At 38.2% G+C, this 22,272-nt stretch overlaps 4 protein-coding genes across 7 annotated transcripts; 3 read left to right on the forward strand and 1 right to left on the reverse strand.

Moving 5' to 3' along the window:
* Positions 1 to 745: 745 nt before the first annotated feature.
* Positions 746 to 6,163, forward strand: LOC131319913 (chloroplastic import inner membrane translocase subunit HP30-2). Its single transcript, XM_058350354.1, has 6 exons — positions 746 to 1,151; positions 2,841 to 2,956; positions 4,284 to 4,410; positions 5,553 to 5,701; positions 5,799 to 5,861; positions 5,940 to 6,163. Exons 1-6 carry the CDS (start codon positions 834 to 836, stop codon positions 5,977 to 5,979), a joined length of 813 nt encoding a protein of 270 aa, XP_058206337.1. The 5' UTR covers positions 746 to 833; the 3' UTR covers positions 5,980 to 6,163.
* A 2,146-nt stretch (positions 6,164 to 8,309) lies between these two features.
* Positions 8,310 to 9,083, reverse strand: LOC131319914 (protein RESPONSE TO LOW SULFUR 3-like). Its single transcript, XM_058350355.1, has one exon. It carries the CDS (start codon positions 8,948 to 8,950, stop codon positions 8,588 to 8,590), a length of 363 nt encoding a protein of 120 aa, XP_058206338.1. The 5' UTR covers positions 8,951 to 9,083; the 3' UTR covers positions 8,310 to 8,587.
* Positions 9,084 to 14,307: 5,224 nt separating this feature from the next.
* LOC131319917 (autophagy-related protein 13a-like) lies at positions 14,308 to 17,021 on the forward strand. 3 transcript variants are annotated; one of them, XM_058350361.1, is made up of 3 exons: positions 14,308 to 14,433; positions 15,108 to 15,909; positions 16,698 to 17,021. In XM_058350361.1, exons 2-3 carry the CDS (start codon positions 15,276 to 15,278, stop codon positions 16,727 to 16,729), a joined length of 666 nt encoding a protein of 221 aa, XP_058206344.1. In that variant the 5' UTR covers positions 14,308 to 14,433; positions 15,108 to 15,275; the 3' UTR covers positions 16,730 to 17,021. The 3 variants fall into 3 exon arrangements, with proteins under 3 accessions (XP_058206344.1, XP_058206343.1, XP_058206342.1); XM_058350360.1 differs by lacking the exon at positions 16,698 to 17,021 and adding an exon at positions 16,401 to 16,691; XM_058350359.1 differs by lacking the exon at positions 16,698 to 17,021 and having other exon boundaries at positions 15,108 to 16,262.
* Positions 17,022 to 18,509: 1,488 nt separating this feature from the next.
* On the forward strand, positions 18,510 to 21,499 carry LOC131319915 (autophagy-related protein 13a). 2 transcript variants are annotated; one of them, XM_058350357.1, is made up of 4 exons: positions 18,510 to 18,639; positions 19,003 to 20,561; positions 20,665 to 20,846; positions 20,965 to 21,499. In XM_058350357.1, exons 2-4 carry the CDS (start codon positions 19,203 to 19,205, stop codon positions 21,251 to 21,253), a joined length of 1,830 nt encoding a protein of 609 aa, XP_058206340.1. In that variant the 5' UTR covers positions 18,510 to 18,639; positions 19,003 to 19,202; the 3' UTR covers positions 21,254 to 21,499. The 2 variants fall into 2 exon arrangements, with proteins under 2 accessions (XP_058206340.1, XP_058206339.1); XM_058350356.1 differs by having other exon boundaries at positions 18,568 to 20,561.
* Positions 21,500 to 22,272: the final 773 nt, after the last annotated feature.

Consider the following 22,272-nt stretch of genomic DNA (forward strand, 5'->3'; position numbering starts at 1 on the left):
GTATTATTTTAGAGAAAAAAATTTACTTAGGGGTTTGTTGTTTTAATTTTAATAATTTTACTATAATTTATGATAGCATTAATATTGGCTATATAATTGTAAATAAGTGAGAATTTTTAAGTTCTTTAGAAGATTTTATTTAAATGAATCAATAGTATCAATTCATATTTGATACTTCCCTCCGTCCTTAATTTATTTGTCTACTTTTCGATTTTCTTTGTACCTAAATGTTTGTCTAATTTTAAGTTAAATTTAAAAAAGTTTTCTTAATAACCTCTCTCTTTTTAAAACTTGTAGGAATACATAAAAGAATATGAACTCTCAATTGATGTCAAAAAAAGTGGGGGCATCATTGGAAACTCAAAACTTTTTAGTGGTAATCATTTCGTTTAATTGAAAGTTTGAAATTTCAAAATTAGACAAACAAATTGGTACGAAAAAGAGTATTTTTTTAAATAGATTGTATTACTATCAAAATACTTCGAATAACTTTATAACATGAGGTTTTTTTTTTTTTTTTTTCTAAACATCTACACGACCGGAGGTTGTCGCCATGGCAGAAGTTTGCTAGGTTTTTTTTTTTAAATTATTATTTAAATTCTAATATACTCTGTCATAGGAGACTTTGGGAGGAAATTAATGCTCACGGGAATCAAATACTGTGCATGCGCAAACTCGACACCTCAACGATCTTTGAGGGGCGTAATGGTAAAAACCAGAACAAATTAGCCCAAACAAACAAATTTGCGTTTAAAGCTCTACCAAATCCCAATTTACAAGAACAGAACGATAAGGCATTAACCAGAGCAGCAGCAGACAACCAAAAAAAAAAAATGGGGGACGGAAAGCAAGGAACGGCGATGGTAGCAGAGATATCGCCAAAAGGCATGATGATGTCTCAACTCCAGAATCCCAACCCAATAGCCCACTTCCAAGTCAAGTACAAGCAACTGGAAGATGGGTTCAGGGTCTGGTTGTCCAAGCAGTCCTTGCCCGTCGAGGCCGCCGTCGTCACCGCCACCAGCGCCGTCCAGGGCGCCGCCATTGGGGCATTCATGGGTACCCTCACCAACGACGTCTCCTCGTCTTTTGCCCCTCCCCCAAATGCCGCCCTGAATCCGGAAGCCATGGCCTCTCTTAAGCAGGCCCAGGTTCGTCCTTCTGAGCCCTTCACCCTTCGCAGTTTCGATTACCCTTTTCTGGACAATGAAATAATTTTGTTGCCGACATACTGCTTGTGCACTTATATACTCGTATCCATGTTTTTTTCGTGAATTTTGCTGCAGTGCGGAATAGAACTGGTTTGGTATACAAATATATTGTGAACTGTGTAATTTGAATTACCCATTTTGTGGAAATAATTCTGATTGCCTACACTGCTGATGTATGCATTTGCATGTTTTCCTCGTGTGATTTTACTCCAGAGATGATAATTGGTTCCCATAGGGAACAGAAAAGGTTTGGGTTACTTGGGTATTATAACACTTGAGACGTTGCGTAGGCTGTCTCAAATTGAACTTGGATTCTGTATATAACCCACTTGCAGCCCTTATGAGCCCAATTGGTGAGTGAAACAGGGATGGTCTGTCGTTATTGGATTTTTTGACTGGATTGTTTAGGTTTGGTATAAGTATTTGGTATTCCAAGAGACGGCATATCTTGTATCCAAACCATTATTTATATAATCGTGGTACAAATTTCTGGCCTCTACACCACCATGCATTGGGCTGAGGTACACAGGAGGTATAGCATGAGAAAGAGAGCTTCAACTTTTACATGGAAATTAAATATGTGTCAATAACGAAATTCTCATGCCTGACATTCCACGATTCAAGATTCTTTTGGAAATCAGCAGTCACTATAAGTTCATTTACATGTGACTAAGGACTAAACCGAGGTCATGCAGCAAAAAAACTCTAAGCCTCTTGCACAACTCAGTGTTGTAGACAGTTGCAGTGATACTTGATAGGTCAATCGAACTGAAAAGGGGCAAATACATGTTATACGATAGAATTTCATCATCAGATTGAAAATGTAATATGATAGCATTATCATTATCACATTGAGATAGATTCCATGCCTATCTATAATCAAGCATTCCAAGGATAGATATTGGAACTAAGAGCAGTTTTTTGTAACAAAAATAATAATAAAAAATTGTCCAACTTAGCAAAATGGTTTTTATACAGGATACGCAGCTCAACAATTGGGCCCTTACGAGCCCGATTGGTGAGCGAAATAGAGATGGTCCATCATTATCTATTTCTGTTTTTGTTTTCGTTTCTATCATAACAATTTGGATAGGTAGAATACGCTTTTGTTGCATGATTTCCTTGGAGCATAATTTGGAGACGTCTTGTTTATCTCGTAACTTTGTAAGGAACCCCACTTAGTAGAACAAAGAGTTTTTTCGTAGTTGCTTGTCTTGTTTTATTTGGGGACACAAGTGTATATCTATATGTCATTTGATTGGTTCAAGAATCACTTATGCTATGGCTTTGTAAAGAATTGGAATTGATTTTGCATGTGGAAATGTATAATTCTTCGGAGCGATATTCTTGCACTCCCCTTCTGAGATGATAAAAGACAAAAAGGGTGCGTGAGAGATGAATATGAACATCACCTCTCTCTTTTGTGTTAGTAATTTTGTGATTTTAGTATTCTTAGTCAATATCTGTAATAAGTTGATATGATGAGCAAGAGTTTGGAATTGTAATCATGACCTCCAGTTCTTATTCTAATACCCTATTTCATACAACCAAAATGTGACTTTACACAATTGTACCTGGCGTGGATGGAGAAGTTTAGATGTTGTATTTTTAAAACCCATTGATTTACAGGCCCTTGGAGGGGGTCCATTGGCACAAGCACGCAATTTTGCTGTCATGACCGGTGTCAACGCCGGTATCTCTTGTGTCTTGAAAAGAATAAGAGGGAAGGAGGATGTGCAATCCAGGTAATCCTATTATAACATTCCCTTAGCCCTCTTTACTTGCTTTAATGATCCAGGTTTTTCAACCTTCTGATCTGGCATATTATCTCTAGTCTCGCCCGACATCTTTCTTTCAAGGCTTGCACACAACACACGGCAACTTAATTTCTTTTGCTTAAAGCTTATTGTTCATGTTTTTGTTTTGTTTGATGTCTACTAGAAGAGTAGAAAGTTTCATGTAGATCGTGGGAGTGAAGATAATTAGTGGTTAGCTAGAGCATGTTGGTTGGGAACATGGCTTCCACTGTTGAAATATGAAAGGTTCTGATTTAGAAAGAGAGTGCATTGGAAACCCAATTGACTGGCTAATGACTAAGACGATATACTTCTTGTAGGTAATAAGTACTTACATTTACTGCTAAAATAGTTTACTCACGTTATTGCAAAATACTGGGCATTGAAATGATAGACATTGGCGTTCCGCCTCTCACAATGAGGTATCATTGTTTGGTCCTTAATGCTTGGATTTTCTTTTCCAACACAGCAGGAGATATATCTCCAATACAATGAACAAAGTGACCTGTACATGAAGCAAATGGATACTGGATTCGTCCTTTATCAGCTCCATCTTGATCGGTCTTAGAGAGATAGAGAGATAATGACCCATGGATGTGTGCGATGGGTGGGTGAGAAACTACTGTGCTGTTGAACCAATGGGTTCGAGACACATGTCCATAAGTATGATACACTGTGCTTGGCAGAGCCAGCCACCTTGATTCGGCCACCCTATAGCAGCCTTGCAGTGCTCCTCTGTACATGTAAAAGAATCATTTTGTCTAGGGCTGCCTCTACATTTATCTCCTCCACCTTGGATGGTCTATCCAAGTGCTTACCTTCTTCCTAGAGGGCTACCAGATCCACCCTCCTCTAACTATGTCACAAAATATTGATCAGACATTTTTTTTTAGTTTTCTTGTTTAGACATCTAGAAAAATTATGAGGTGGGAAACTCCAGTGAACTTTTTTTTCCCCCAAGTTCCTTGATTTTGTATTTGAAGAAAATGGATTGAAAGTTAACAATATTAACGATGCTTAGCCACATGATTGATTTTTGGGTTGTTTCCACTTTTTTTGGCATACGTTGATGGTGGTTTATTGGTTGCTGTTGTATCTGTGCATCTCTGGTTCGATATTAGTTTTGCTCCCCTCTTCAAAATAGGGACACAACCCACCTTATACAATTTGAAGAATGGCTTCAGACCCGTCGTGTTAAATATTGGTTAAATTGGTGATTCAGTTTCCCTTATTCATGTGTTTTTACTTAGTGAAGATTATTGGTTTATCATGACAGCATGGTAGCAGCTTTTGGTTCTGGAGCCATGTTTTCATTGGTTAGTGGCATGGGTGGCCCGAATCTGGCAGCTAATGCCGTGACATCTGGAGCCTTCTTTGCACTTGTTCAAGGTGGAATTTTCCAGGTGATCATTTAGAGGAGAAAATTCATCCTTTGTTTGGTAGCTTCTCAATTGTGGCCGTTATTTTTGTCACCCGATGCTATAATAACGGCAATGTAGCCTATGAACATGCGAGAAAACCTCATAACTCAAGCGTGGGTATGTTTATGATGGTTTATCTATGGAATCCAGTGGCAATGCTGGTTGGCTTCAAAGGGTCTTGGGTTCTTCCATATATCTTTACTGAATATCTGCCCAAATGAGCTATATACTGAACTGGTGAAAAACTGATCTAATGTTTATGGACTGCGACGCTGGGCGACAGGTCCGACGAAGTGTAAATCTGTTATATACGTCTCCATTTTCAGTGTGACGTGTTAGTCTGTGCAACAATAAATCCACTTGTTCGAATGCTTGCAGCGGAATACACTGTCCGCTGTTGTAAATTGAAAAGAAGTATTTATGATCCCGTGAATCTCGCCATTGTGTTCGAATGGTTGGAAACTTCCTTTTTCATTTCCAACTTTTATATTCACTCTTGAGATTTTTCACCTGAATATTTGCAACTCAAACAAAGAAAAGTAGGTTTTTTTCTTTAGTTTAAGAAATCTGCTAGAGAGACATCTATTGTTGTATCCCCACCTCTAGAGTTATCACAAGTAGGCTAGTAGAGCATTATATCATCAATCTGTTATGACAACATGGTTACATACTAAGGTACAGCCCTGTGCTTAAAGTATCATTCTTGAATAAATGAATTGGGTTTAACGTGGTTTCGTGCCTCTATCTAAACTTTAATTTCTGGCTTAGGAAGCCTGCATGGAAAATTGTTTTCACTGTTAACAATGAAGGAAGATGATACGAATGGATGCAAGGGAAATCTTTCACTTAAAAGGGAATACGAAACTAGTATCTGATCTAGTAAAGCAAGCGAATACTTGTGACATTAATGGACGCTTGACATTCTATTGGCTGTAAGGCCTCTTGTGGGCAGGTTCAAAACAGAGGTGACTTTGTACTCTCTACGGATGCATGAATAGGCGGGTCATGCTGAGAAGATTCTGCATCTTTCTAATTTCAATTCTTTTTGGCAGAAGTTTCTCTATTGTGTTGAGCTTGGCTTGTATGCCTACGTTGCTTAGAGCATTTTTTTTGTTGTTATGCAGATAGGGCAGAAGTTTTCCAAACCACCAGCTGATGATATGTTCTATGAGAAAACGAGAAGCATGTTGACAAACCTTGGCCTCCAGAATTACGAGAAGAATTTTAAGAGAGGCTTGTTAACGGATAACACTCTGCCTCTGCTCAATGATAGGCAAGTAATCAGATTTCCTCTCATCCTTTTCTCTTTCGAATGATTCTACTTGAACTTGTATTTTGAATGATCCCCTCTTCCATCGCAACATTTTCAGTGCTCTTAGAGATGTGAAAATCCCTCCTGGTCCAAGGCTCCTCATTCTCGATCACATCCAGAGGTCTGATCCTTTTCCTTGTGAGCAATGTTATGTTCTATACTTGTCGTGGACCTCATTTGTGACTGGATTTCTGTTCAGGGAGCATGATCTTAAAGGGAAACGACGTGGCAGTGGGTAATTTTCTGCGTCTAACCAATTCGTTACAACAAAAAGTTGCCTTCTATCGGGGAAGTGCTTTTATGCTTTCGTGTACCAAAACTAGATAATTGGATTATTGTCCAGGCTACTTTGTCATGTTTCAGTTACAGTGATGTAGAAGTACTTGTTTTTGGAAACTTGGTAGACAGTTTGTTGTAGCTTCATATTATGCTTCCGAGTAACTCATCAGGAATCACACACCGTAGTACTCTTCTGAGTAGTCGAGGAGACATTTCACAGTAAGCATGAGTTCTGATATTAGAGAGAGAGAGAGAGAGAGAGAGAGAGAGAGAGAGAGACCTTAGCAATCATTTTCGGAGCTTCCGTAAAGGTAATGGCAATTGAGAAACTTTGGACGGGGACGTGCAATTGTTTGTTGAATTAGATGGAAACGTTTCGTATTGGAAAAGGTTTGGTGCTTTACCAATAGTTCAATTACTACGTTGAGCAAAATAGTAGATGAGATTGATACCGATGGGATACCGACAGGTACGCAGAGCTCACTCCGGGTCCCTCACGAGATTCAAGGATTCCGAAATCTAAATGAAAAAATTAGAAGATTGGATTGAGCGCTTATACATGTCAGATTGAGTTGATTTTTTGCAGGCCCACCTAGGTTTTTTTTTTTAAATTATTGAATGGTTTAAATCATCCGTTTGGGATCTGAAGTGAGTTCATGTGCCTATTAGTACCAATAGTAGGGTTCGAAGATAATTGATGTGATTCTTGGAGTTCATAGGTTCCTCTATTTGGTGAAAAGTAGGAATGTGAAAAGTATCTGACCAGTGACCCAACGTTGGTTTTTTTTTTTTTTTTTAAACATGTTAGAAATTCATTAATAACAATAAGGATTACAATTTACCGTGTGCCTCTAATACAATTGGAGAAAATTTTATTGCACACAAGGTAACAAAATACACAACCAAATCAAATGAAGGAATCAAGTCCAACGCTAAATTGATTTAGTAGAAGTCAGCGCCACTTTGATATAGTAGAAGTCAGAGCCGCGTATGTGATGTGTCGATATTCAGCTGTCATAGTAGTTCCACAATTGTTGATATTATCCACAGAGACCGATCGATGCCAATCTAATGGCTTTTTTTACACTTTTTGGCAGAGAGCACCGCGTGCATAGAATAAACATATCATGCAATATCACCCAACGTTGGTTTGATCGACGAGAGAGACAGTGAGTGATTTTCCGGTGGAAATAGACTTTAAAGTAGTAACTTTCACGTGGTAAATTAGATTTACTGTTTGTAAAATACTCCACAATTGGACGAAAATGGTTGAGGAACATATAGTTTTTTTTTTTTTTTTCAATATTGGATAGATGTCCAACTTATTTCGGACGAGAATTGATCTCTCAACCTCTCACGCCGAAAGGTCGAGCAGATACCGTTGGACCTTCCGCGTGAGCAGATGCCATTGGATAAATGTCCGACTTATTTTTGACGAGAATTGATCTCTCAACCTCTCACAACGAAAGATCGAATAGATACCGTTAGACCTTTCGCTTGAGCAGATGCCGTTGAATAGATGTCCAACTTATTTTTGACAAAAATTGATCTCTCGACCTCTCAAGCCGAAAGGTCAAGCACGTACCATTAGACTTTCCGCTTGAACAGATGCCATTGGACGAAAGTCAAAAGGCACATAGTCGATGAAATGCGAAGGCTCGTGAAAGCTGGAAGTTGTCAATCGCGTGCTTTGGAATATTCCACTTTTATGCTCCTCCAATCGTCCCCTAAAGCCCTTGTCATCACATCATTTTGCTTTTTCCATTTGACTAGCGTGCTGCGTCCGTCACTGACCACTTCTAAATAATTGCGCCAGGACGGTTTTCGCCCAACAAGATTCGCAATTTGCTCTAACGATAATGGTCAAACCATCCAACCTGGCTACCATTTTGCCTTTTTCTCCTTTTGTCAATGCTCGAGTCATATCAACTTCTGTTTTTAACAGCATTGGTTCCTGAAATGGAGCCCTCCGCTAGGGGGAGAAGTTCCTTATATCGTCGGTCACAATCCTAGCCAGTTGACTTGTTCGTTTGTGATCTCAAAATTTTGGTACATGATTTTTAATAAATTATTTTTTTTATTTCTCGTCATTTATTACTCTTAAAAGCTTCCCTCAAAATTCAAACCGGACATGATCCTGGCGGTGACGTGATTTTCTGAATCTGGCTTAAAATATGAAAAACTAATTTTCTAAACACAGATTTTGCATCCCGTCAAGAGTTATTTAAAAAAAAAAACACACAGAACAGCTTTAGCAACAGAAGTAGCTTGGAGAAAAAGCAGGAGAAAATGAAGAAAAGCTACACAAGGTTATTCCATTGACAAAACTGCCCTTCAAATCACCACCCCCAAACAACAACAATCCATCAGATCCCACGACCTCGACAACAATTACAGACCAATACACAGGAGAAGAAGAAGAAGAACAAACCAAAGATCGATCCATGTTTCGTGAACCTAATACAGAAATCAATGGTTATCTTACATACAACCCACAATCCTCCTACTTACCATTAACATATACATACACACATACACGTACGTATAGATAAATGACGTACGGGTGGGTCACGTGGAATTAGTCGGGAGAGAAAGAGAAGCGGCCTGGAGGAGCTTCTGGGCGGCGGAGAGCTGGTCCATCATGGACAGAACGCGGGCCCGGTAGGACCGGGCCTGGTCGACGGCCTCGGCCTCGAGCTCGCCCAATTGGGAGCACAACCGCTCCTCGGCCTCCTCCGCCACCCGCAGCCGCTCCCACGTCCTCTCCAGCTCTTTCCTCATCTTCTCCTCCCTCTCCATGCTCCTCTTCAGCTCCCTCTCCAACTCCTCGTTCCTCTTTCTCAACACCTCCTCCTCCTCCTCCTCCGCCGGGTGCGGTGGCTGGCGGTGGGGCTTGGGTTTCGTCGGTGCCACCGCTATTGTTGGAGCCATTATTATTGGCGGGTTAATGGCTAAATTAATAATCTCTAGAGAGAGAGAGAGAGAGAGAGAGAAGTTGTGGATGGATTTGTGGCTAATCTCCTAACTCAACGTACATAGACAGGTTGTTAGCAGGAGTTTTATAGGCTTAGGAAGGGAGTGTCTAGGTTCAATGTATCTGAAGGAGATGCCTTGGGCTGGGCCCTTGTAAGGAACGTTCCCTGGTTTTAACAAATTTATTTCTTTAATTTTGTTTTTTTGTTGAATGAAGTTTCCCCAAGCCTCTCGAAGTGAAATGCGAAGCTTCGAATACATATATGCTTCAAGCCTTTTCGATAAACCTAAAATATCCGATGCGTGGGCTCAAATGTATCGGACAATTTTGAATTGTACATTTCTGTCCGAGTCTATGGAAGTATTACTTTTGGGGAGTTATTGAAGTATAATGTTTTAGTGAAATTGTGCTGAAAAGCATGAGTACTATTTGTTAATTTTTCATTTTGAAATGAGGTTGTATAAGGTGCCATTCCGTTTTTTTTTTAAATCTTTTTTTTAAAAAATTAGGTAATTTCAAGCTCAAATATAATCAAAATAAAAAATAATTTTTAAAATTTTTTTTGCACCGCTTAAAAGATCCCAATAATATTTATCAAATAAGATTCATATCGGTAGAAAAATTATTTACGTAAAACACATGATTTTTGAGCTTGAAATTACATTCATTTTTTAAAAATCCATTTTTAAAGAAAGCGGAACGGAGCCAAATAATTTTTCGTTCAATATCTAACTGAAATGTTCATAAGATCTCAAATACGGTATGATGAAATATTAAATGGTCTCTATCAGGGGAGTAACTATGTAAGCCTTTATATCACGTTATCTTCGAAAAAGATCGATCGATGAAGACTTATACGATTCATATTTGCTTACGTTGAAAACCGATGGTCACCACTCATTGGGTAACTTTTACGTAATTGCCTGCGTAGTCATAGAACTTCGTGGTTAGTATTTCTTTGACATTTAATTACTATTTTTATGAAAATAACTTTGAACTAATATTTAATGGGCATGAAAATAACATTCGAAATATAATAATCTCACTCTTTTATTTTATGGGTGCTGGGTCCCCACCTATCCGCCAATGCGGAGCTTATACCAAATGGAATGCCATTTGAGGCATTGAAAAAAGAGGGTACTGGGCTCCGCGGAGGCGGGGGGCTGCTGCCCCCGGGTTTCCGGGTCCACTCCGGTCTTGCTCTGATGATCTGAAACGTTCACTTTGTAGAGCTCGTTGAGTAGAATAACTATCCAGAAAATCAGCTTAATTGGATATCATTAAGTGCCTGATCGGAGTCCATATAACTCTCGGTCCATGGGTTACAGTGGATTTGATCCAGTGTTTCAGATCCATTTTTTTAAGATAAAAATATTCCGATCAGGTACTTAATGATATCCAATTAAGCTGATTTTTTGCATAGTTATTCTAATCGATGAGCTCTACAAAGTAAACGTTTCAGATTATCGGAGCGAGACCGGAGTGGGCCCGAAAATCCGGGACGGTAGCACCCCCCCCCCCCCCCCCGCCTCCGGGCTTCGCTAGAGTAACTTTGGGAAGGTTTTCTTTTTAATGCAGGGTGTTTCAAGCAATTGCGTGTATTTCAGACTATTTTCTACAACTCCTTCTATACTCGTTTCATATGTTTACGCATGTCATGAGAGTAAGGTGGCTCCAAGAGTTGATACCAATGAGAATCAAACCTGAAGTCTCAAGTTAAGACCACTAGGCCAACTCTTGAGGTTTCTGCGAAAGTATTTGGTTCTCTACATAGTAACAGCAGTCTCTTGCTCCATCTGAATAGATTTCATTTCGAGCTCTAAAATGTAATATAAATGGTGCATTTCGTTAACCTTAAGGTGCAGAACAGTTTTAAAAAAAACAAGAAAAGTCAATCGGGCATCAATGACCCTATAAACACGTATCGCATTAATCTTGAATAAATGAATGGCAAGTAAGATTTTGAAAATACACTTTCCAGTGAATTTGGCTCGATCAGTATAAATTATCGATTTCTGATCAAACTTATATTTTATGCAGGACTATTCTAGAGAGGTATTGTGAGGTCACAAAGAAAACAGAACAGATCATGTTTTTAGATTCGGGATGAAGCCCATAATAGGCAGGGCGACAGCAATAAAGAACAGAACAAGGTTTTAACTTTTAAAGCCCGACCACCACCACCTCTGGCATAGTTCGCCAGCCTCAATTTAGTGCTCAGAGGTGGGCCAGGTGGCCAAAAATAAACATACCGTATAAATTTTGTTGTTCGTCCTGGCACACTACGCTAAACTACCACATTATCCATTACATTTTTATGGGGCTCATTCTGGGTCTTATGAGAATAAAAAAAATACTTATAAATTTCAAAATAATATTTTTGTGGGGCTCAACTCCAACTGATATCGGTAAGTATTATTTGTAGATTCGTAAAGACGCTCAATTTCACCTCTTGCGAATCCACAAATAATACTTACTGATATCCTTGGAATTGATTTTTTACATGGCCCTATTAAATAATATTTTAAATTTATGGGCATTTTTTTTGTATTTTTGTAGGATCTAGAATGAGTCCCACAAAAAAATGTAGTGATTTAGTGCAATACATGTAACATCTTTTTTTTAAGGCCCCATTCTAGAAAATAAATCCTTATTTTTTAAGAAGACAATTTCAAACTCAAAAATAATGGGCTTACTGAAATCTAAAAATATGCAATATGAATCTTGTTTGAAAAATGTCGATAAGATCTTTTATACGATGAAAAAAAAAATCAAAAATTATTTTTTATTTACATTATTTTTTAGTTTAAAAATATAAAATAAATACTTATTTTTTTAAGAAGGTGTTTTAGAACGGGATCTAACAGCTTCTGCACACCAGGACTCTTTGCACTAAAATTTAAGCGGTCAAATTGATTGAAAGTCAAGCTAACAATACGTGTTGTTTGATTTGATTTAACATTTCAATTCATGAATAAAGTATCCACAAAACCTTTGATTTCAATTCATGAATAAAGTCAAGCTTAACAATACGTGTTGTTTGATTTGATTTAACATTTTCAATTCATGAATAAAGTATCCACAAAACCTTTCCGGGGTAGATTTTTCTCCAATATATAACCTTTTTGTCAAAACAATCAGTTAAACAAACAATTAATCTCACTATTTTTAGTCTTAAGCAACCTCTTCGCAAGCAACCAAAATATTCAATTCTTCGTTCTCATTTCTTTTCTCTGTTCGACAAGGGAGGAAAAGGGATTGGATGTTAAGCTCACAATACGTGTTGTTTGATTTGATTTAACCATTTCAATTCATGAATAAAGTATTCACAAACCTTTTTTTTTTTTGTCAAAACAATCAGTTAAACAACAATTAATCCAACTGTTTTAGCCTTAAGCAACCTCTTTGCAAGCAACCAAATAGTCAATTCTTCGTTATCTTTTCTTTGTTCGACAAGGGAAGAAAAGGAAAAAGGCCCTTTCCCCTAAATTTAATGCTTTCAAATTATTTGGGGTCAATAACTCACTATAACAAGAAGCTTTTGTTTACCGGGGCTAACTATTACAAACCTTGAGTCACCGGAGGATTTGATAGGTCGCTAATTTTGAAGTGCCAGAATTAGTCAAAGCGCACGTAAGATGACCCGTACATCTGATTCTAAAAACAAAAGAAAGAAAAACGAGCACACAAGCCAGTCGCTTTTTTGCACGAGCCCTGTGGAGTCAGCCTCATTCACAAAAACCATGTGTGAAACTTACAGTATTATTCTACCTGGGATTTGTAGGGGGTCAAAAATACCCGAACATGTGGTGCAGTAAACAAAACAACACGTGGCATGTGAACCGAGAATGCTCGTAAAATTGATGGCTAACGTAAATCAAACGGAATAAACCTAACCACTCGGCTAAGGAAGAAATTAGAAAAATGATAAACCCTATAGGTTGACGCCACAACAACCAAACCATTGGGGCAGGAGCCATCGGGCCTAGGACCGCTCGGGCCTACCCATCCCTGGGGTGTCGGCGCCAACAGCCGCTGGGGATGGGCCGCCCACTGGACCTGTTGGCCTTTGGCTGCTCGGGCTTGGCTATTGCCCGCTGGGCTCCATGCCGCTAGGGCCTTCCTACCGCTCGCTTAGCCTAGGTCGTGTGCCTCAAACCGCAGGCCCAGGCCGCAACTCCCAGCTCAGCTCCTTCATCTTTCAGGACCTTAATTTCATTTTCTAAATTTAAGTAAAAACTAGAATATTATTTGAGTTCTCTTTATTTTAATTTATTTAATGAAATTAAAATTAAAGATTTCAACTTAAGGATCACTTGTTATTATTGAAAAATGTCAAGTCAATTCCACGAACCGATAAATTATACAACTCAAAACTTGTTGCTCAGTGTAAACAATAAGCTAAAATGCCATAGTTGTCCAAAATATTTAGTGGAAACATTGCCTAAGGAGAACAAGGCCGAATGTTGTACGAGTTTTCCGTCTTTGCATTTGTGTAAGATTGGGCCCTAGAAAGCAAGGATAAATGGTGTTTTGGGTATAGCCCAAAGCTTCTAATCCTTCCAGGTCTCTCTATGGGCTAGTTAGACCACACAAAAAAATCTAGCCTAGCCTGCTTAAATAAGTTTTCCTGCTCCTTGTGCATTTTAATTTGCATTCTAGTTTTACATCTAATATTAGATGGGTTTTTAAATTTTATATTTATAAATAGGCTAAATTAACTAACTTACGTGGGCAAATACTTTGTTATTCGAGAAACTTCATGAATTAATTCGCGTCTTGATACTTGCTTACTGTTAAAAAAAGAAGAAGCAACAACTTATAAAAAAATTGAAATGTATTGGACATTTTGGCAAAATAACCAATTGGAATTATCACGGTCGGCCACTCTTGTACAACTCTATATGGAAGTTCAATAGGTCAATCAAAGCCAAAAGCCAAAATTCAACATTTCTTATTATTAGTATAATTTGTAACCATTTAACTAATTTAGTAAAAAGGTCATTTCTTTACAAACTATGAAATAAATGGTCATTTCTTATTTTTTACAAACTAATGTAGTTTGAGTTAAATGGTCATTTCGTACAAACTAGGACCATTTTATATTTTATTTGGTCATTTCTTATACTTTCTTTTTTTTTACAAACTAATGTAGTTTGAGTTAAATGATCGGTTTTTATATTTTATGTTTTTACAAACTTACATTTCTTACAAACTATGGAATAACCATTTAACTCAAACAACTTCTCCAAATTAATAAAAAAGAAAAAACAACTTCTCCAAATTAATCAAAAAGACCATATTGGCCCCAAAAAAGTCTAAAATTTAGTAAAAAGGCACCCTCATTTGCCAATTGATGAGTTAATTAAGTACTAGTTCACCTCTCTCTCTCTCTCTCTCTCTCTCCCCTCTGGTGGCCAGCACGCGTCTCTTCTTTCTTGTAAGTTTCGTTGTTTCAGTGCTTTGTTCGTTATTCGGTTCCTTCTGCGATCACTGCACTTGAAAATTGGTTCTGAGAATCGGATCGGTTCAATACCTTAATCTATTGTTGGTTTGTATTATTTGCACCTCAGTATCACGATCGTCTCATTTGAACTCCATAAGCTTAATTGTCCAGTATATTAACCGTTTTAGTTCTTCTTAAATCTTCCAAGTTTTGTAATTTACACACGCACCAATTTCTTCCAATCTGTTTAATTACATCTGTAACTGTACATATCATTCTAGGTCCATCCTAGTAATTCTTTTGGCGACTTTGGGCTAAATTAACATTTTGGGAGTTTTGTTCGTCTTTTCTGAATTTTCAGTGAATTCACCTTGGATTAATCATTCATCTCGAGAAGAGTCCCAAAAAAAAAATTGTGGCTAAAAGCAAAAAAAAAAAAAAAAAATCATCATAGACAAGAGAACGTTTGAAACAGCTGTCTTTATTTCCTTAGTGTCGTCTTCTCTGAATTTTTGTTGTCGATATCCTTGTACTTTCTTGATTCTTCTTGTTATGATCAACCCCAAAACTTATGACGAAAAACCAAACAAAACATCACCAAAAGCAAAGGATATTGTCTGTCTTTCACACAAATTTACTTATTGAAGTTCTCTGTAAATTCCTCTCAGGTTTATTTACATGGTGAGCATCGATGAGGTAGATGCTCTGCGTGTTTGTCTATATACAGCCATGAATAGACGTGAATTTTGACCTTGTCAAATATTTGCTGAGATTGTGGTGTTACCTGTGGCAACTAGGGGCAAGAATATTGCACGGGAAGTGCATTGTAGAGAAATATGGATTTGCAGGGTAATGTTCAGAGAGAATACGGAAGATTTGAACAAATAGTTTCGCATTTCCTATCGAAAAGCTTGCATATTATATTAGACTCTAGGGTTCCTTCAATTTTTCCAAATGGTCACAATCCGTTGTTGGGCACTCCGGTGAAGAAGAGCGATAAATGGTTCACCTTAATACTCGGAGATGGTCCTGCTTGTTTGGAGAATTTGAGTTTGTGGCACAGAAATTTGACAGAACCAATGATAATCGACATAGTACTTGTTCAAGAAGTGCCTGATTCTTCATCTGATCACAACCCAACCATAACGTTTGGAATGGGAATGTATGTTGAGACACTAATAGAAAGATGGGTTGTTCGGTATGAGGATAGCAGGACAGTGTTTCCTTGTGTTGTGGAATCTTCGTCTTCTTACAAGAAAACATACAAGAAGTCAATCATACTTTTGCGTTCCCTTTATTCATTGATGAGGCTCCTACCAGCATGTCGACCCTTCCAGAAGCTGTGTTCATCAACTCGAGCTTCAGATTTTGATATCAGTTACAAGGTTTCTTCATTTACTGCTCCATTTTCGAGGGAAGAGTTGGAAGTGATGAAGATATATCAGTTTACCCCAGTAGATGCACCAGAAGGTCGCCTTTTCATATCCTTGACTTATCGTGATGATCTGTCTTGTTTCAACTTCGACACTTCTATTGCATATCCACCACAAATTATTACAGATTATTTTGCATGAGTAGAATTTTGGAGAGAGCGAGAGAGAGTGTGTGTGTGTGCGACTGAAAGAAATTTGGTTTTGTGTCTGGAACAGATGGATAACCACAACGGTTTTTGTTCCTTTGAACTGTTATGGTTTATTCTCGTTTCCTCATTTGATTCGCGGTATGTTGAGTTTAAAAGCAAATTTATGGTCTGTAGAAGATGATTAATATCTCCACGATCTGTTTTTATTTTTTATCGAGCCCAAAATACTTTTGCTCTTTTATTCTGGAATGTTGTTTTAATTGGTATCATTATCTACGATTCCAAACAGAAAGCTATTGTGAAATTGGTATGTGGTTTCTGTTTTTTCATTAGTATATTTTGCTTTGAGCCTTACCAACAAGCTGTTCTAGTCTGGTAGGTAGTTTATACAGTATAGAAGGTTGTGCTTTTCGGAGGTGATGCAATGGTATCTGTACTTAAAGCGAGGAAAAGCAGGCTTTGTTTGGTTCTCTGGAGTTACAAAGTTGGTTGGAAATCTGATTCTTGTGCATCGTTGGATGTATCCTGAGATGTAATCTGATTCTTCGAAAGTGCTACTACCGCGTAGATGTCAAACGAAAAAAACAAGGCTCTTGTGCATTGTTATCATGTTATGCGATGGTAATTTCACCAATTCCTCTGTTGACTCGTGCAATTTCCATGTGTTGAACAACAGGCTATACTCTTGGAACGGGTAAGTTTGAATAAGATGTTTTGGGCTAAAGCCTGCCCGTCGGCTTCGGTCGCGGACTCCCCACTGACAGTTGAACAGAAGAGCCGAAGGGCATCCGCCATTTTACTTTGAAGCTGCTGCTGTTGTTTTGTTGTGAACAAAGCAAAAATGCGGGCCTGAGGTGAGCATTGAGAATGAGTGAAAATCAAAGATTTCCTCTCAGTGAAAGTGTGAAACCACTATGGTTGAAAAGATGCTAACGTCTGCAGGTCTATGCAAAATTATGAACCTGATTTCATGGCTTAAGTAACGGGTGTGACACTTTTACAATCTGTTATTTTCCCCTAATCTAGGCAACTCAGTTTTTTCCTCTCTCGTTTCTTGGCCCTTCTAGGGTCTATTTTGATAATCGGAACCGTTGGTATTTTAGACCTCGCCGAGACCATTGGGCCCGTCAAAATTCATGTTGATCGGATATCGTTTAATATATCTTCAGAATACATTTATCTTGAGAAAATGGGTCTAGAAAATTATTGCAACATTTAATAAAATTTCATTTCTGGATGAAAACACATAGAACCATATTCAATTAGCATGGTTTTCCGTATGCCTAATGTTTTTGACGAATTTCTAAAATATCAACGATTTCAATAATCAAAACTGATCTGAGATGGGCCTAGAAATGACCCGGATAGGACCATCCCTTCCTTAAAGGGACTTGAGAGGAGCTCATTCCAAAAAAAAAAACGAATTTTAACCTGACAAATGCACACACAATTTGTCCACGATTAAAATAAATCATATCCATTAATTATTACTATAACAATTGTTCAACGACTTTATGGCTAACTAATCATGAGCCCCTTTGAATATGATGGATCTTATCTTATATAAAACAAAATTGATGATCTGTTAAATTTGTCCATAATCACATTTTTTATCACATCCATTTATCCACGGTAAAAACTAGTAAGACAAATGCATGAATAGATTACTAATTTGGGTATAATCTCCATAAAATCATTATCAAAATAGCATATTGTTAAAAATTTGAGCATGACAAAATAAAATTATGATAAATGATAGTAGTATAAAAAAGGCCTCGTTCCGTCAACGTTTTTATTTTTTAGCAGATCAAAAAAAAAAAAACGTTTTAATTTTTTAAGTACGCGTTTTCCGCTTTAAGAGACATATCATTCTTTTACAATACATTACCTTTACAAATATTTTTCTTAACGAAACAAGTCAACATTTGATAATATCGACTAATCATGATAAAAACAATATATGCACAATAAATTACAACGTACGCCAAGTTTTTTCAAGTCTTTAGTATTTCTTAGAAGTCTTTTTTTCTATAAGTACATTAAGAAAGGTTAAACTAGGTAGATTATGTTTGTTTGTTTTTTTTTTTCAATGGGGGAAGCATATTCATTTAAACAAGTCATACGGCATCTACAAATTAACACCGAATACAAATCAGTCCATATGGCAATTACAGATTCCCATCCGAATACAAATATACAAAAATACAGCCAAACCCTAAAACTAACGAAAAGAAACGAAGCTGATGTCTAACGCCTAAGTAAGAGCCATCGCTTCACACCGTAATCAACAAGGATCAGCTTAAGTGAATCCAATATCCAGACACCAGACGCCTCGGGATGACGGAGCTCCATATCAAAAATAACATAAAACCCGATGGAAAATCAGGTAGATTAGTACTTCAGAATCTATCTCAACAGTGAGATTATCCAGAAGGAGTTATTCCATGTACGATAATTAGTTCATTGATAACATAATTAAAATCAAATACTCCCGGCTTTTTTCACTCCATAGCGTCGCTGCTTTTTACGCAATCATTCTCATGTTGTCGTGTTCACCCCTCTCTCTCTCTCTCTCTCTCTCTCTCCTCTGGTGGCCAGCACGCATCCCTTCTTTTCTTGTAAGTTTTCTTTCCTTCAGTTCTTCAATCGGCTCCTTTTTGTGATCACTAAAATCCATAGCGATAATCGGATCGTTTCGATGCCTTAATCTACTTGTTTTAAGTTTTTTATTACTCGCACCTCGTTATCATGATCGTGTTCTTAATCAATGGAACTCCATCAGCTTGATCCGTTCACGTTATTAACCGTTCTAGTTCTTCTTAATTCGTTTTGTAACACACACACACACACACCCCAATTTTTCCTTTGTGTGTAAATATACGAGTATCTATTGTATAGACGTGTGCACATCATTCTAGGTCAAAAGAGGAACAGTATTTGTTTTTGGAGACTTGTTGAAGTTCTATGTGAATTCCTTTCAGGTTCATTTACAAGGTGAGCATCGACGAGGTAGATGCGTTGTCTGTTTCTCTATGTATAGCTATGAATAGGCCTGAAATTTCGAACCTTTTATGAAATATTTGAGAGTTTTTTTGGTGTTACCGGGAGCAAGCTTGGGCCAAGAATAGCGCACGGGAAGTGTATTGGGAGATAGAGGATTACCATTTTTGTGCAGAGAAACATGGATTTGCAGGGTAATGTACATAGTGAATACGGAAGATTTGAACAAATAGTTACGCAATTCCTATCGAAAAGCTTGCATATCATTTTAGACTCTAGGGTTCCTTCAGTTCGTCAAAATGGTCGCAACCTGTTGTCGGGCACTCCGGTGACGAAGAGCGACAAATGGTTCAGCTTAAAACTTGGAGATCGTCCTGCTTCGTTAGATAACTTAAATTTGTGGCACAGAAATTTGACGGAACCAATGATAATTGACATATTACTTGTTCAAGAAGTACCCGATTCTTCGTCTGATAACAACCCCACCACTACGTTGGGATTGGGAAAGTACGTTGAGACAGTAATAGAAAGATGGGTTGTTCAGTATGAGTATAGCAGGACCTTGTTTCCTCATGTTGTTGAATCTTCGTCCTCTTACAAGAAAACATATAAGAAGTCAATCATACTATTGCGTTCCCTTTATGCAATGATGAGGCTCCTTCCAGCATATCGGCCCTTTCGGAAGCTATGTTCATCAACTCAAGCTTCTGATTTTGATATTAACTACAAGGTTTCTTCATTTAGTGCTCCATTTTCGAGGGAAGAGGAGGAAGTGATGAAACCATATAATTTTGCCTATGTAGATGCCCCACAAGGTCGCCTTTCCATATCCGTGACTTATCGTGAGAATCTTTCTTGTTTCAACCTCAACACTTCTATCGCATATCCACCACAAATTATTACGGACTATGTTGGCAGCCCTGCCACTGACCCTTTTAGGGCTTTCCCCTCTTCCGAGAAGGGTTTCAGTGCAACATCCTTTTCACTGAGAGGGGTACAATCGCCTTCTTCTACACCATTTCAACGTCCACACAGTTGGACAAGTGGCCTCCACAGGATGTCTCCTTCAACGCAAGCCCTCGGCGGATCTCCACCCGTGCACCGGACGTCCACCATTCCCTATGAATCTTCATCTCCGCCCACTGATATATACAGTCATAGGATTCAAAACTACAAGTCAGTGACTCATCATAAGTCAACCAGTTTTGACGAGCACCAGCTTTCACCTCCATTCTCACCATCTCCTTCTCCGTCTCCCCCAACATACCTTTCTGGTGGTAATCCTGTGAAAGTCCGTCGGCATTCAGAGACCGCTCCTATGATTATCCCACACCCGATGATGGGGAGAAGTCCTAGACACCTTTCTCCCAATTTGTCTGATCCAAATAGACATTCACTCCCGCCTTTATCTCCCAGAAGCACAAAGTTTGATGCTTCCTCGCAGGATTCCACATCTGGAATCAGGTTGCCAAGAAGATCAGAGTCATTAAGAGGTGGCGAGTCTCACTCTGGGATGTCAAATCTTTTTTCAGGCCAGAAGGTAGTCTCTGCATTCTGATCCAGCTCATATTTTTTTCCGAACGCTTACTCTTGGTGTTTTTAACTTTGTGCATTCTCCTGAGGACCATTGATATACTTTGCAGGGGTTAAGAGATAGCAAAGATGACTCAGGCCGTTTTTCAGGTTTGCTATCTTCAAGTGACTCACCACGCATTGGATTCTCAAGAAGCTCCAGCAAATTATCTTTCCAAGATGACTTTGATGATTTTGACTTCTCGGGCCCTTTTATTGTCGATGATGTTGACACATCAGATTCCCCTGTCAGGTACTTCATGAGTGTGAAATCTATAATTGCCTTCCAGCCTTTTAGTGTTTCTGTTTTTATTTCTTTTCATAGTTTTGTCTGACTTACAGCACAAGTTTTCCTTTTTCGTCATGTACAGTCAGAATCTTGATGGGAAAAGAAGTTCAGAGTTTACAAAATCACAAGATGCTGCTGTCGGTGCCCTTGTTCAAATGTTGAGAACAGCACCTCCTCTCCGGCAAGATTCAAGCTGTTACTCATCTCATTCCTCGAAGACTGAACTTGAGGGAGAAGTTGGTGCCATTTCGTCAGGGTTCTTTTTGCCTCGAAAGACATCAGATGCTCTGGAGGAGCTCAGGAGTTTCAAAGAAATGAAAGATTTGCTGCTCTCCAAAAGTGGAACACAGTTGGTTAGAAAAGAAGCGTAACCTTGCTGCTTGGGTCATTTATAATGTTTTGGAACACTGTGGATTCTGAGGAAAATTGGAATCTGATGATTGGTTCTTGATGCCGGGGCAGCACTATTATAAGTTCACAATATGTGCTTTAACATGTTTACAGCAACAAATTTTCCTTTTTCCTGGAGATAGGTTGACAGATCATGTACATAATATGACTGAAATTAAGTATCATAAACTAATTGTTTAATTTACTGTCTTTGATGACTTCCAAAATGTTCCACATTCAATCCTTTTTGTTTCTCTTCTCTTTGTTTGTTGGGGACCTGGGGTTGCCATCAGTTTGATTGGTGACATACTGATATGGGAGCAGTTGTTGGGTGATAAGAAAATTGAAGATTACTTCTCCACATTTTACGATTGTAAGAGAGAAGGAGATATCTGATTTGCAAAAGCTGTAAGCATCCCTCTAATATACATGTCCTGATATAAATTTTGGTACATCTTCATAATGACAGAAGAGCGAACCCCAGTTTGCTGTTTCTCAGTCTGTGAAGGGTGTTTTTTCATCCTTGAAGGGCAAAATCTCTCTCCAACTCCTTTTGTGATCTTCTATCTATTTTGAGGCACCAATACTAAACAAGAACCATTTTCAGGACTCAGTTCAAATACCGAGAAAAGGTGATCCAACAATGCATTTACAGTCTCGCGAATGTGCATCTACGTGTTCATGTCTGCTGGTTATTTAGCTGCTTACTTTTAGATAGGTTATAGTATATGTGCTTTTTTTTTGGTTTCTCTAATATATGTGCTGAAAGCAGGGTGCAAGACAGTTATGCTGGATGTAAGGCTGTTGTGTACGTGCATATCAAGCAGATGTTGGTTTTCTAGAATATGTTTCTGTTATCCTGAAAGGAAAGTCTTGGTGGTTTCCTTTTAAGATGCATCTGATCACCTTTATTTAAACATCTGTTTGACCACATGTGGGTATGTTTTACTTATACTAGATGCGTGCTAACTTGCAAGCTGGAATGACCCTTAAAGTGACG

Source organism: Rhododendron vialii, chromosome 3a (genome assembly GCF_030253575.1).
Source record: "Rhododendron vialii isolate Sample 1 chromosome 3a, ASM3025357v1".
NCBI classification, from domain to species: Eukaryota; Viridiplantae; Streptophyta; class Magnoliopsida; order Ericales; family Ericaceae; genus Rhododendron; species Rhododendron vialii.